The sequence below is a fragment of the Phoca vitulina genome, unplaced genomic scaffold, assembly GCF_004348235.1.
Source record: "Phoca vitulina isolate PV1807 unplaced genomic scaffold, GSC_HSeal_1.0 scaffold36, whole genome shotgun sequence".
Taxonomy (NCBI): domain Eukaryota; kingdom Metazoa; phylum Chordata; class Mammalia; order Carnivora; family Phocidae; genus Phoca; species Phoca vitulina.
Genome location: NW_022589739.1, coordinates 17311986 through 17326914, shown reverse-complemented (window position 1 = coordinate 17326914; position 14929 = coordinate 17311986). Strand labels below are relative to the sequence as shown.

The following is a 14929-nucleotide window of genomic DNA, read 5'->3' as shown; positions in this document are numbered from 1 at the left end:
TGTCAATGTGTAGACTCAGATCTTATTAATTATTTTTCAAGTAGTTTTATGACCTGATATAAAATCTAAATGTTCCTCTGTAGATTAAAAAAATTTATTTCTGCTTACAAATAGAAAACCCACTTAAACTTTCTTGTTGTTTATGTTTAGATCACTACTGCTACAAAATCTTAAAAATTATGGATAATCTGAATCTAAATGATTGCTTTAGATCAACCTTTTAAAAATCACTTCATTAATTTCATAGTCTTTAACAGGTCACATGAAAACAGAAGGATTTGAAGGTAATTTAATGAAAGAGCGATACGGAGAATTACCAGTGCTCCAGTATGGAGCATTGTGGTTTCCTTTAGTACTTAGGAAAACTCTGAAGAAGATCAGTAGTAAGTAGGCTGTCTGAAGAAGTCACCAGCTTTTCCAGGGCTCTGCACCTTATTTACAGCTTTGCTGCGGGATTCTCACCTTTTCTGTCCTGCACACACAGTTAAAAGAAAACGGATTGGTCTTTTTCTAAAGCCCTGTCCAAAAGACAACTTTGAAGAAGAGATTCTTGAGTGATTGCTGATAGGGTATGAGGTTTCCTTTGAGGTTGATGAAAATGTTCTGGAATTTGTTAGTGGTGATGGTTGCACAACTTTGTGACTACTGAAAACCTCTGAACTATACACTTTAAAAGGGTGAATGTTACAGTATGCAAATTTTATCAAATTTTTTAAAAAGAGGTTCTTTACATGGTGAACTTCCCCTTAGTAGACTAAACACATGCAAAAAGTCTCTTGATGAGAGCTCTGTTAGCTGAAGTTGTGAGAAAACTGCTTATTTGTAGGAAAAAAGTAAATGAGCCGCTAAGGATGAACAAGGACAGCTCTATCTAGAGAGAAGCTTTTAATAAACGTACCGTTGTCTCTCTTCCTCCCTCTCTTCCCCTCATCGCCCTCCCCTTCCCCCCTGAACTCAGGAGCCGGCCGAGGGAAAGATATCTCCACCATCACAGGTCACCGTGGGAAAGACATCTCTACTATTTTGGATGAAGAAAGAAAAGAAAATAAACGACCCCAGAGGGCAGCTGCTGCACGTCGGAAGAAACGCCGGCGACTGAATGATCTGGACAGTGACAGCAACCTGGACGAAGAAGAGAGTGAGGATGAATTCAAGATCAGCGACGGGTATGTGGTTTGCCAGCAGGTCCCATTCCCTAGATACAGGCTTAAATGGGGCTTGCAGAGAAGCTCGGCCATGCTGTGACGGGCCTTTGGTTCTTCGTGCACATGGACGATCTCTTTTTATTTTCAGGCTATTTAAAACAGATTCAAGAATGCTAATCTTAGCTATTTTTAGATCAAAACAAAGTAGGCTTATGGTTGTTTAATATTCAGGATTGTATTTACATTTGATTAACTGGAATCGAGCATTCATTTGCTGTGCATCTCCATGCCATCTTCCGCCAACATGTCCATGAGAGGTTCCTAGTCAAATGTGAGAATTAGACAAGTACAAGTAATTAGGTACTATTCTCTGGTGACCCACAGAGGTTTGGGTTGGGGCAGGTAATCCAGTTTGGAAGATCAGGAAAGATTTTCCTGCAGAGCAGGTGTTGAAACAATACTGCAGAGTTTCTTCTCTCAGATTGTTAGTGGGAAAAACAAACATGTAAACCACAAAAAAGTCATTCTGTGTGATTGCTGCAAAAATGTAGGAAAGCCTAAGTAGTGCATAAAGGAAGAGTGATAAATTTAGAGAGTTCATGGAAAGCCTTAGAGTGGAAATAAAGCTTGATCTGAAATTTGAAGAATGAAGAATTGGGCAAATTCAGTGAGCTTGAGATTCAAAGTGGGATGAGAAAGAGGGCAGGCATCCTAAGAGCAATCACGTGTTGAAGGCAGCAAGGCATAAGACATCATGGAATATTTAGGAAACTCCTGGTATGTCAGGGTAGCAAGAATATGGGGAAGAAGTAAAGAGTGCCCAGCTGGAGATGTGGCTAAAAGATAAAATGGAACCAGATGATGGAGCGATTTGTTTGTCATGCATGGGAATTTGGAATCTTACCCTGAAGATGATGAAAGCCCATGGATGGGTTTTAACCATCCGGCTAATGAGGTTTATGTTTCAGAAAAATTTATCCTGGCATTCTTTTGGAGGCTGTCTGGAGGGGAAATGAGTCTAGAGACTAGAGGGACTCCCTGGGCAATTGCTGTGGTGGTTTAGGTGGGAGATGAGTGCCCGACAGAGAAGAGGGATCAGGTTTGAGATACTGTCTTTAAGAGGTTGACTCAGAGAGTAAGCTAATAATTGATTAGATGTGAGAAATGAAAAGGGAGAAATTAGGAAAAATACCAGGTTTCTGGTTTGACTTACTGGATAGGTAATAGTTCCAAATATAAGGCTCGGAGACAGAAGAGAGGATTAGGTTAGGAAATGAGTTCTCTTGGGGACGTGTTAAATTTAAGTCATGTGGGGGACATCCCAAGACGCCAAAGCAATTTATGTACAAAAATCAGCATCAGTTCATCTTAACTCCTCCTAAGAGAAGAATATTAACAGACAAATTGCTACAATTATCTAGGTATTTTACATTAACCATTACTGAATGATTCACTGGACTTGTTAGAATTTGAACTCAGAATCATAATTCATCTGGTTTCTCTTGGACAGATCTCAAGATGAGTTTGTTGTATCTGATGAAAACCCAGATGAAAGTGAGGAAGATCCACCATCTAATGATGACAGCGACACTGATTTCTGTAGCCGGAGACTGAGGCGACATCCCTCCCGGCCAATGAGGCAAAGCAGGCGTTTGCGGAGAAAGACCCCAAAGAAAAAGTACTCTGATGATGATGAAGAGGAGGAGTCTGAGGAGAATAGTAGAGACTCTGGTAAAAATAATTTGTACCTGTATCACACCAATTCAATTCTTAGAACTTCTGGAGTTAAGAGGGGTTTTTTTTGTTTGTTTGTTTGTTTTAAGATTTTATTTATTTGACAGAGAGAGACACAGCAAGAGCAGGAACACAAGCAGGGGGAGTGGGAGAGGGAGAAGCAGGCTTCCCGCCGAGCAGGGAGCCTGATGTGGGGCTCGATCCCAGGACCCTGGGATCATGACCTGAGCCGAAGGCAGACGCTTAATAACTGAGCCACCCAGGCGCCCCTGGAGTTAAGAGTTCTTAAGATAAAATTTCATTCATTTGTAATATAAGCTTTCCAATAAAATTTTGAATTCTCTTCTTATGACTCACTAGTAACTAAGTTTTTCACATAAAACATATCTAAGAAAATATATACAGTTGGATGTGTTAACTGCATACCAAATTCATTTAGGATTGTGATGAATTCTTTTCCTTCCTTCCTTCCTTCCTTTCTTCCTTTCATCCTTCCTTTGATAGAGATCACAAGTAGGCAGAGAGGCAGGCAGAGAGAGAGAGGGAAGCGGCCTCCCCACTGAGCAGAGAGCCCGATGCGGGGCTCGATTCCAGGACCCCGAGATCATGACCTGAGCCGAAGGCAGACGCCTAACCAACTGAGCCACCCAGGCAACCTTGTGATGAATTCTTTTGGTGCCAAGTTTCCATGCCTAGACTTTATCTTCATAATGTTTCTTTGGAATCATTCTCAGTAAGCTGAGAACATTTTTCTCAGATATCTAGCAGTTGGAAAGAGAAGGTTCACCAATTATTTCTAACACTTAGATCACTATCAGTGAGTGATTCATTCATTTTTATAAATTAGCAATAGTGATGTTCTTATATTTTATGCTTATTTCTATTAACTGAATAAATAGTGACAGGCACAGCATCTAAAAAAACAGCTAGGAGTACTTTGTAGAATTGGCTACAGGTAGCTGTCCTCTCACTGAGGAAATGTCACAGCCAGGAAGGAATATTACATCCTCTCCCTGGCTGGGCTTATGGGTTTTTTGTTTCATATATCATATAACCATAGTAGAATTATCAAAATCAGATATTTTAAAACATTGAGGGGTGTCTGGGTGGCTCAATCGGTTAAGCATCTGCCTTTGGCTCAGGTCATGATCCCAGGGTCCTGGGATCGAGTCCCGTATCGGGCTTCCTGCTCGGCAGGGGAGTCTGCTTCTCCCTCTCCCCCTGCTCGTGCTCTCTCTCTCTCTCAAATAAATAAATAAAATCTTTCTTTAAATAGATAAATAAAATATTGGTATACTACATTTATCTAATTAACAGTATATATTCATATTTCATCAGGTGTCCCAAAATTGTCCTTTATATCAGTTTTTTTCCTAGTCCAGGATCTAATCCAGGAGTACACATTGCATTTATTCATGTCTCTAGTCTCCTTTAATCTACAATATTCCTCAAACTGTCTTTATTGATCCTGACATTTTTGAAGAATATATACTAGTTAATTTGTAAAATGTCCCTCAATCAGGGTTTTTTTTGCTTCCTGCGATTAGATTCAGTTTATACATTTTTCAGCAGGAATATCACAGAGCTAATATATGTTCTCTGGGTCTCCACTATTTTTCCCTTTATAATTAACAGTAATTTGTAGGAGGGCGTTTTGAGACTATATATATACCATTTCTTTTCAGATGTTTCACCCATAGTTTTAGCATTCATTGATGATTTCCTGGCCCCATAATTCCTTTTATATTTATTATTTGGTGTTCCTTAAGAAAGCGCTTTCCCTTCTCCCCCATATATTTATTTCTTTATATCAGTATGTACTTGTGGATTCTTATTTTAGTCTGTGGATATAATATGTTATCATTGCTGTGTAGGCTCAGTTTTTCCCAGATTTGGCCAGTAGGGACTCCTTCAGACTGTTGGTGAGCCATTTTGAAGTGTTTGAAATTCATTAGACAATAAGGCTGGATGTGATAATTCGGTGGAATTTGTTAGCACTCCTGAAAAACTGCTCTAACACAATGTCATAGTCTCTTGTTTACTAATCAGAGATGGTATGGATGGTGCTGTTTGACGACACTTGGAGAATTGAAGTGGGCCCCGTATGCTGTATTTAGCAGATTTTATTTCCATATGGAAAAAAGCCAAAAACGTAACTCCAATTCTATACTTCTTTGAAACAGGTTTATCAGTTTTCTGGGATTAGAGATTTTAATCTGTGCAGTACATTGTGCAGTTAGAACTGTCCCACACATCTGTACACATAGGAGCAGCAGATTCTTTTGAGGCAGAATAGTAACCAAATACTAACCAAGAAGAGCAGCCCATGTAGCTGGCTGGGTAGCTCTAGGTTGAATGAGATAAAGATTGTATAAAACATCTTTTACTTTCTTTTTTTTAAAAGATTTTATTTATTTATTTGACAGAGAGACACAGCGAGAGCAGGAACACAAGCAGGGGGAGTGGGAGAGGGAGAAGCAGGCTTCCCGCGGAGCAGGGAGCCCGACGCGGGGCTTGATCCCAGGACCCTGGGACCATGACCTGAGCCGAAGGCAGACGCTTAACGACTGAGCCACCCAGGTGCCCCTAAAACATCTTTTACTTTCAGACATTGGCTGTTAATAGGGAACATTAGGAACTTTGGCATTAAAGACCCCTACGCATTTACTTGTACTATTAAGAGGAAAATAAGAGACTTATAGTGGTGCCTGGCTGGCTCAGTCAGTAGAGCATGCGACTCTTGGTCTTGGGCTTATGAGTTTGAGCCCCATGTTGGGTGTGGAGCCTACTTAAAAAAGAGAGAGAGGGGCGCCTGGGTGGCTCAGTCGTTAAGCGTCTGCCTTCGGCTCAGGTCATGATCTCGGGGTCCTGGGGTCGAGCCCCACATCGGGCTCCCTGCTCGGTGGGAAGCCTGCTTCTCTCTCTCCCACTCCCCCTGCTTGTGTTCTCTCTCTCGCTGTGCCTCTCTCTGTCAAATAAAAAAATCTTTAAAAAAAAAACAAAAAGAGAGATTTATAGCCATTATTATTAATTTAAAAATTGTTATTACTGAACCCTACTTATTAAGAGCTTTACATTTTTATAACCTAAGCTAATTACATTTCTCTTTAATAGACTTAAATTTTGTATTTCTTTTTCCTTGAACAGAAAGTGATTTTAGCGATGATTTTAGTGATGATTTTGTAGAAACTCGGCGGAGGCGGTCAAGGAGGAACCAGAAAAGACAAATTAACTACAAAGAAGATTCCGAAAGTGATGGTTCCCAGAAGAGTTTACGACGTGGGAAAGAAATCAGACGAGTTCACAAGCGCAGGCTTTCTAGCTCAGAGAGTGAAGGTAAGGAGTAGCTCTCCAGTTTACAGAAGTTTGGACAAGGCAGAAATAGAAGCTATAAAGTAAACTCAGGATTGTGGTTCTGTACCATTTCATAGAAATTCAGTATAAGTAGTGATATCTTTGAGACAAAATCCATTATTTTTTGCCTGATCCCTTTTTATAGTTTAAATAAATGATACTTGATAAGATACTAATTTTTAATGTCTCCATTGTAATAATTAAACTCTTCATTGAAATAGACAAGTCTCAGAAAATTAAGATCTGAGCAAGAATTCTTCTGCTCCCTTATTATTCACGGCCCTCATTTTGAGGTAACTTCTGCCCTGGATAACTAAACAGTTTGAAATACAGGGCCCTGCTGTCTCTTTCCACCTTGACAGTGAGCTTCAGTTGGTAACTTTTATTTCTTAATAGTTTTAGATGTGCTCCATACCAGGAGTGTAGGAAAAGCTCTAAAATACGAATTTGTGATATCCATTTAGTCTTGTGGTTATTCCAGTTCTTTTAAATGATTCTAACCCTCACCTCTGCCCCCTTTTTTTTTTTTTTGACTTATATAATCCTCCATTATTTATGATCTGTTTTGAAGATTTCTAAGATGCTTATCAGTTAAGTTTGAGCCCAAGCCAGGAAATAAAGGGAAAAAAATGTTTGAACATGGGAGGCTAAAGAAAGGGGATGAACATCTGATTGTGTATTTACCTTCATGTGTCATTAAAGACAAACAAATTCAGTAATTCAGCTACTAAAAACAAATACTTATTGCACTAGTCACTATTTTGGCACTGCGACTAAAAGAGTAAACAAAACAGCCAAAAACATGTAACTCCCGTGTATAACTCTTATTTTAATTAGAGGGAGAGATAATAAACAAGATAAGTAAGTAGAACCTATGTGGTATTAGGTGGGGATAAATGCTGTGGAGAAGAATAAAGGAGAAAGAGGAGTTGGGTAGGGATAGTGGCTGGGATCTCAGATAGGGCACCACAGGAACGCCTCACCAAGAAGACCATATTGGAGTAAAGACCTGACATAATGTTGGGTGTGTGTCCTGCATTTGTCTTAAGGCCGAGTGATACAGGCAGATGGAGCAACTAACATGAAGGCCTGGAGGCAGGTTTGTGCCTGGTGTGTTCAGGAACAGAGAGGAGGCCAGGGTGGTTGAAGGAGAATGAGCGAAGGGAAGAATTGCATGAGACGATGCAGAGGTCAGCAGGGGTCCCATCTCAAAGAGCAGTAGGCCGCAGCTCCAGCCTGCCTGTCTGTAATCGAGTTCTGTTGGACCAGCCACGCCCGTTGTTTCTCACATACTGCCTGTGGCTTCTCTTGTGCAAAGCTGAGTTAGTTGTATTAGAGACTGTAGGGTCTGCCCTTCTACAAAAAAACAAAACAAACAAATTGCCAACCCCTGATGAACCGTGCCATCTGGTTGAACTTCCTGTGGTGATGGAAACAGGCTGTGTCTGTGCTGATCCGTGTAGTAGCCACTGGCCTCTCATGGGGCTGTTGAGCACCTGTAACGTGACTGGTATGACTGAGGAGCCGAATTTTTAATTTTTATTTAATTTTAATTCATATAAATTTAAAAATAGCCACATGTGATTAGTGGCTACCATATGGGATAGCGTGGTAGGCTGTTGTAGAGTTATAAACTTTGGATTTTATTCCTTGTGAGAAGAGAAATAATTGGAGGAGTTTGAGCAGAGCAGTGATATGATCGGACCCATATTTTAATTTGCTATGGGTAGCTGTGTTATGAATAAATTTAAGGGGACAAGGGCAGAGTCTAGGAGACCCATTGGGAACCCACTGAAAGAGGCCAGGTGGGAAATGATGGTTGGTGAGACTAGGGCAGTGGTAGTAAAGGGGTGAAAAGCAGTCAGATTATGGCTCTATTTTGAAGGTAGACTCAGAGGATTTACTGTTTGGTTAGATGGGAGAAAGAAAACAATTAAAATATGACTAAGGAATTAGAACAATAGAGTTGCTAGTAACTCAGATGGGCGAGACCAGAGCAGTGCATGTTTGAGGCAGAAGCGTAGGACCTCGGTTCTGGACATGTTAGGTTTGAAATGCCTGTTTAGAAATCCCAGCATAGATGTTGAGTAGGCAGGTTGTTGATAACATGAGTCTGGAATTTAGGGGTGGCCTAAAACAAATGTGAGTCATCAGCATATAGATGCAAAGCCATGAGATTAGGAGAGACAACCTAGATGTAAATACAGACAAAAAGAAGACATTTAAAGACTACCAAGGAAGGACATTTAATAACATGGGTTAAGAGTTAGCACACTGTTTCAGATGCCCAGAGTTGGGTACTCAGTTTAATCTTTCCTTATCAGTATGTGTACATGATTCCATAATTGGAGAGACAGTGGATAGGAGTTTCTCAGTTTGTGACCACCCTATCTTCATTTAATTTAAGGATCATCATATTTGTTTTCTAAGAAATGTGATTTTGCTCTTTCCTAAAATCTGAGTTTAAAAAACACACTATGGATCTTTCTGTGGATTGTTACAGGCCTGAGAGGAGAGAGCAATCAGGCCAATTATTGGAGGGAAATAGGATGCACGGGCAAGTCCGAAAGCAGGATATGGGGTGAATATGGGGAGGAAAAGGAAAATTACTTAAATCTGTTATGGTTAACTGTATCGATGGCTGAAATGTGCTGTTTATTCTAGAGAGCTATATGTCCAAGAACTCTGAAGATGATGAGCTAGCTAAAGAATCAAAGCGGTCAGTTCGAAAGCGGGGTCGAAGCACAGATGAGTATTCAGAAGCAGATGAGGAAGAAGAAGGCAGACCATCTCGAAAACGGCTACACCGGATCGAGACAGACGAGGAGGAGAGTTGTGACAATGCTCATGGAGATGCAGATCAGCCTGCCCATGACAGCCAGCCCAGGGTCCTGCCCTCAGAACAGGAGAGCACCAAGAAGCCCTATCGGATAGACAGCGATGAGGAAGAGGACTTTGAAAATGTAGGCAAGGTGGGGAGCCCTTTGGACTATAGCTTAGTGGACTTGCCTTCCACCAATGGACAGAGTCCTGGCAAAGCCATTGAGAACTTGATTGGCAAGCCAGCTGAGAAGCCTCAGACCCCCAAGGACAACAGCACAGCCAGTGCGAGCCTGGCCCCCAATGGGACAAATGGTGGGCAGGAGGCAGGGGCACCAGAAGAGGAGGAAGATGAGCTTTTAAGAGTGACTGACCTTGTTGATTATGTCTGTAACAGTGAACAGTTATAAGACTTTTTTTCCATTTTTGTGCTAATTTATTCCACGGTAGCTCTCACACCAGCGGGCCAGTTATTAAAAGCTGTTTTATTTTTCCTAGAAAACTCCACTACAGAATGACTTTTTAGAAGAAAAATTTCAACAAACCCTGAAGTCTTTCTGTGAAGTGACCAGTTTTGAACTTTGAAGATAAATAATTGCTGTAAATTCCTTTTGATTTTCTTTTTCCAAGTTCATGGTCCTTGGTAATTTCATTCATGGAAAAAAATCTTATTATAATAACAACAAAGATTTGTATATTTTTGACTTTATATTTCCTGAGCTCTCCTGACTTTGTGCAAAAGGGTGGATAAGAATGCATTCCAAATCTGTGAGGGCCCAAAACAGAATTAGGGGTGGGAGAAAGCACTTGTGCTTTAGCTTTTTCATATTAAATATATATTATATTTAAACATTCATGGCATAGATGATGATGAACAGACTGTTTAAAAGTTCCAGTCTGTATTGTTGCAGTTTGAGAACTGTAGATAACATCATACATAAGTCATTCAGTAACAGCATTCATGATATCAACTTGTTTACTATTGGAGATAACCACACTTAATAAAGAAGAGATGGAGAAAGCACCATCATTAAAAACTCTAACCTGAGTGTCTGTTATAGCGGAGTTTCTTGTTTAAAAAAAAAATCATCTGAAAAACATTTGTACAGTAAAATGTATAATGAAGCTTTGACAACCAGATTGTGCTAGCAGCGAATTTTTTTAAGCAGCTTTATGCAGTGGTGATGAGGTGGCCTCTAATATCCTATCAATGAGAGTTATTAGTGAAATAAGTGTGGTCTTTCTTTAGGCCCAGGTGGACTGTAAACTTTGCAGATAGTGTAACTCTTGTCTTCTGGCCACTTAATATTTAAATATCTGAAATATCCCATTTTGAAAGAAATACATCTATACATAACATACATGAAGAGATGCTAAGCTGACAGCAGTATTTTAGCACATTTGATGACGGGGAAAGGATTTTCAGGTGAATTTTAACTGGTCTATTCTTGCCCTTAGTATCTACTTCAAATTGAAGTCTACAAACAAAGCAGTTCCTTTGGGAGGTTTTTAGTTTGAGTTTTAGCATGTATGTGTGTGTATACGTGTGTGTGTATGTGTGTGCGTTGGAATTTCCTATCTGCCTGGATATATTAGCAGGGTTTGAATGTAGTTTTGGCCTTTGGCCATTAGACTTCTATTAAAATTCATTAATAGTCACACGACCAACCTAGAGTTGATTGAGAACCGCCAATATGCTTAATGGGCATGACATCCATTTCAAACATCTCAACACTTTAGTAAAAGATGAGCCCTTTGTTTCAAGAAAAAGGGGTTTATAACTAAATATCTAACATGTAATTGACACTAAAATATGAACTTTGTCTTATTTAGTTACTGTTACAGCTGTAAAATTTCAGGCAGAGCCATAAATAACATTGTATAAAGTGTAGCACTTGTGATTAAACCTTGCCTGTCAAATTCTGAAACCTTCAGCCATTACTTCTGTGAATACTTTTGCCCTGGGATTTGGGTTTTTCTGTCCCGGTGTTGTGTCTGTTGCCGGCAACGGACACACCATATCTGCTGCTGGCCCAAGGAACTTTGTTAATTTTTCTTTCCAAATTAAGCATTATATGTGCTAGTCAGTGTATAGTAAAGCACTTCTCTTTTTTATGATTAAAAAGCTGGCATTAGACTTGCATTATAAATACCTCTCTAGAAACTTTATACTCCTTCTTTTCCTTCCTCAACGGGTGTTGCCCTTAAATCTTATCTTTTGGCCTTGAAAGTTTATAGCTGTTGTTTTTCATTTGTTGGTTCTTTTGTTTGTTTTGTTTTGTTTCACTTTAGTTGTGTAGTACCTGCCCATTAATATTTTTGCTTTGATTCTAGCAATGTATATGTATCTGTATAAAAAATAAAATAATGAAAGCAGCCTAAAAATAGGATGCACCAATAGCATGTGGTTCCAAGCAAGTTGTGATTTTTATTTTGAGACAATGTTCCACTGGAAGGGAGGGAGAAGGGCTTACACTTACAGACAGTAGAGCAGGGTTACGTAAGGACCATATTCACGTACCAAGCCACCTTTCTAGCCAGATTTGTTCATCTGTTTGAAAGTCAGGTAAGAATGTTAGCTAGCCTTTTTAACTGTCTTAACAGGCAGGCAACAGAAGGATTCCTACTAGTGCAAGGTAAGTGTTTAGAACGTGCGGGCGGCCTCCCCTGCCCCCCATTGTTCCTCTAGATTTTAGTCCTGCAGCTGGGTAAAGCCACTACGGTGTAGAAACTCCCACGTATGCTGTCTCTACCTCTGGACACACCAGCTCCTGCTTCCACCACTCTATAGTTAAGCAAGTGATAAGAAGTATCCAATGGGGTAGATTATTTATTTTACAGGATGCCTAATGTGAAATAAAGGAGTTCTTTTTACCCTTCTCCTACAGAGAGCAAAAGGTCATTGTTACCATAGTAAAGACTGAGCATTCAAGTTAGCATAGGTCCCACTGACATGGGTTATAATACCACTTTTGCTGCCTATTAATTTACCGAACTTGAATTAAGTATTTGTGAACTTGATAGTGAATGTCTGCCTTCTAACCTTACATTCTGATTAAGCCAACTAACCGTTTCATCTACAAAGGGTGCAATCCAAGCAGCTAACTTAAAAATTACTATGCAGACAGGTTAATTATGGGCAGTTAAATGTTGGACAGTGCAAAACCAATTCTGCTGCTTGGTGATTAGATTTAGTCCCTCATAAAGTCTTAACGTTCACTGAAATATTAACTGAACATGCTTTGAAGAAATTTTTAAAAATGTAGGAAAAAGTAAATGGTCCTGTATCCAAAGATATAATTCAGTCATTAGGAACTGGACAGAGTATAGGAAAGCAGCAGCTCATCTAGAGTTTAGAACACCTTGGATCCTTAGAGTACTAACCATGGATTTAGATGCATCCGTAGCTGCCATATAATACAGTCCTTTAATACTTTAAACCTTTTTTGAAATACAGGTGGACTCCCAATGTCCCACTAACAGTCTAGCACATGTATTAAGGGGAGATGTAGTTTAGTGCACAGAATATTTAGTTTGCAATTTCTGTATAAGTTTGAAAACTAGCCAAATGTTCACAAAGCAGAAGCTTTGAATTAAAATATATAAAAGGAACTCAGACTGAAAATACACATTTTGGTTTTGTAGACTTGTGTCGATGAAATAGGGTGTCGTGTAAAACATTTTCCATTGTTGGCACGTTATTAGAGAATGATGGCAGAGAGCTTTTCAAGAGTTTACCTGATATAGTGAGGTTGGATTTCCTTGACACATCTTTTTCCAGTTGGTCAAGGTTGCAGATGCAGAGAATAAAGAGGAGTTTCATTTAGAATAAATTCATGTCTACTGATAGTCTTTTTTTTTTTTTATGACCTGCCAAAGAACCAAGGACTGAATGCTAAAGAAGTTGTTGAAAAAAACATTTTTAAACAAATAAATTTTAAAAGGATATTACAAACTCCAGTTTTCACTTTTTGGTTGCTAGAGCCCATCCCATAGTATGCATCTGAGCAAAGTATATATACTAAGAAAAATGTAGGAGTGTACTTGTTTAGAGGTAAAAAGGTGAGAAAATGTTACCAGTTTTTAAATGGGTTTGATAGAATTTACTTTGTCACAAAGAATGCCTTTTTAGCTTATGTTTGTGGGGATGAGAGATGTTAACCATGCGCTAGTTCTACCATATGACTGGAAGGAACCCAGGGAATCTGTAAGTTGAATACTCGGAAAAAGTTGTGAACTCTGCCCTTCACCAACACAGTGAAACAGGTCCGTGATTGCCTCACAGCTATAGAACAAGTATTCAAAGACCCAGATCTTTTTTAAAAAATAGAACATACATATATGTATGTATATATATGTTAATATGTGTATACATACTTTAGATGTTAGCAGAAATTAAAAATGAATCCTTTGAAATCATTAATTGACATTGTAAAAAGACATAAGACAAATAATTGTGACTGATGTGAAATTACGAACATTTAATTACAGAAAGTCCAGAGAAAAATAATGAAGTTCCTCTTCTTGGTTTGATATTCTAAGAAAATATTCCTGGTTCTCTAAGAAGTAAGAATGCCAAGACTGCTTATCTGCTATAGTCTACCTAGTCCTCTGCTTAATATTGTTATTAAACCCTCTTAGAATAAAATCCATTCCTATTTTATCCACCATTCCTAGTGTGTACCTGTAAACCTACTTTGCAAGTGGCAGTTCAGCTGCTGATTTTCTTATTTTTATACCAATCCCAGAAGACAAGGCCCTTTGCTATCAGTGTATTTAACCTGGGTTATTGTGTTATATGTACACTTAATAATTTGTTTTCAAGATATTTCACTTCAACTTAAATTATCATTTATCATTTTTTGAGTGCCAAGAATTGCTAAGTAACTATGTAACATACATTGAAGAAGAGTCATTCCCCAGCAAGCAAGCAGTCTTCATAAGCCAAACTGTAGGGTGCTTGGTATATAACCACTTTATAGATTATCCACTCAATACTTCTTTTATTCACATAAACCCTCTCAGAAATTGATTAGGACTCCATTAGTGGATTTTTTTCCCCTGATTTTGGTCATGTGAGCGCAATTTTTTTTTTCATTTTATATGATTTCATTCTGGGAAATGCTGCAAACCCAATTCTGGCACATTGTGATTTCAGTTAATGAAAATGTTATTTTTATTTTAATAACTTTTTAAGATATATCCTATGCATAAGTTATATGAGAGGGCATAACAAATTATTAGATGAATAGAAATTTATTAATTAAACTCCTTAGACATTTTGAATGAGAAAAAACATCTAAAGGAACTACATTTGTGTTTTTTGCCAAACCGGTACAAGCTAGTAAATGCACTAAGGACTGAGTGACCTGCCTTGTTCATTTTGCCACTGGATGATGTAAGTTAAGAATGGAATTGTTAACCCTAATTATATATTTTCTTGACTTTCATCACTTTCTAAAGAAATCTAATTTAAGTGTTTGGGGTTTTGTTTGACCTGTATTTATTGAGTTCTGGTCATAGACCAGGAGCTGCATGTCATGCTTATGGATGGCCAGAACACAGTCATTGGGATACTTAATGGCTCAAGACCTTCTGAATCATTTAACTTATTTTGTATGTTGCAAAAAAAAAAAAAAAAAAAAAAAAACGTTTATTTTGCTTGAGAGTCACATTTTTTATATAACTGTACAGCTTTTAAGGGTTGGGAGGTGGAAAAATACCCTAAAATAGGATGTAGATTTTTACAATTGTGTTTATGCTAGAACATCTACAGGTGCATTATGTAATTAAACCTAAAATTGTTTAAAAATTTGTGCCATGGTCTTTTTCATTTTCCTGCCCTTTAGCAGAGTTGGTGCATGTCAATATTGCTA

General features: G+C 38.7%; 1 protein-coding gene across 1 annotated transcript in view; it reads left to right on the top strand.

Moving 5' to 3' along the window:
- Nucleotides 1-14703, top strand: part of RSF1 (remodeling and spacing factor 1) — a 165817-nt gene extending 151114 nt beyond the window's left edge. The window contains exons 13-16 of the mRNA XM_032427334.1: nt 959-1166; nt 2656-2876; nt 6027-6215; nt 8898-14703. Coding sequence (XP_032283225.1) covers nt 959-1166; nt 2656-2876; nt 6027-6215; nt 8898-9463 — 1184 coding nt within the window. The 3' untranslated portion in view covers nt 9464-14703. The remainder of the gene's footprint in view (nt 1-958; nt 1167-2655; nt 2877-6026; nt 6216-8897) is intronic.
- The last annotated feature ends 226 nt before the right edge of the window (nt 14704-14929 follow it).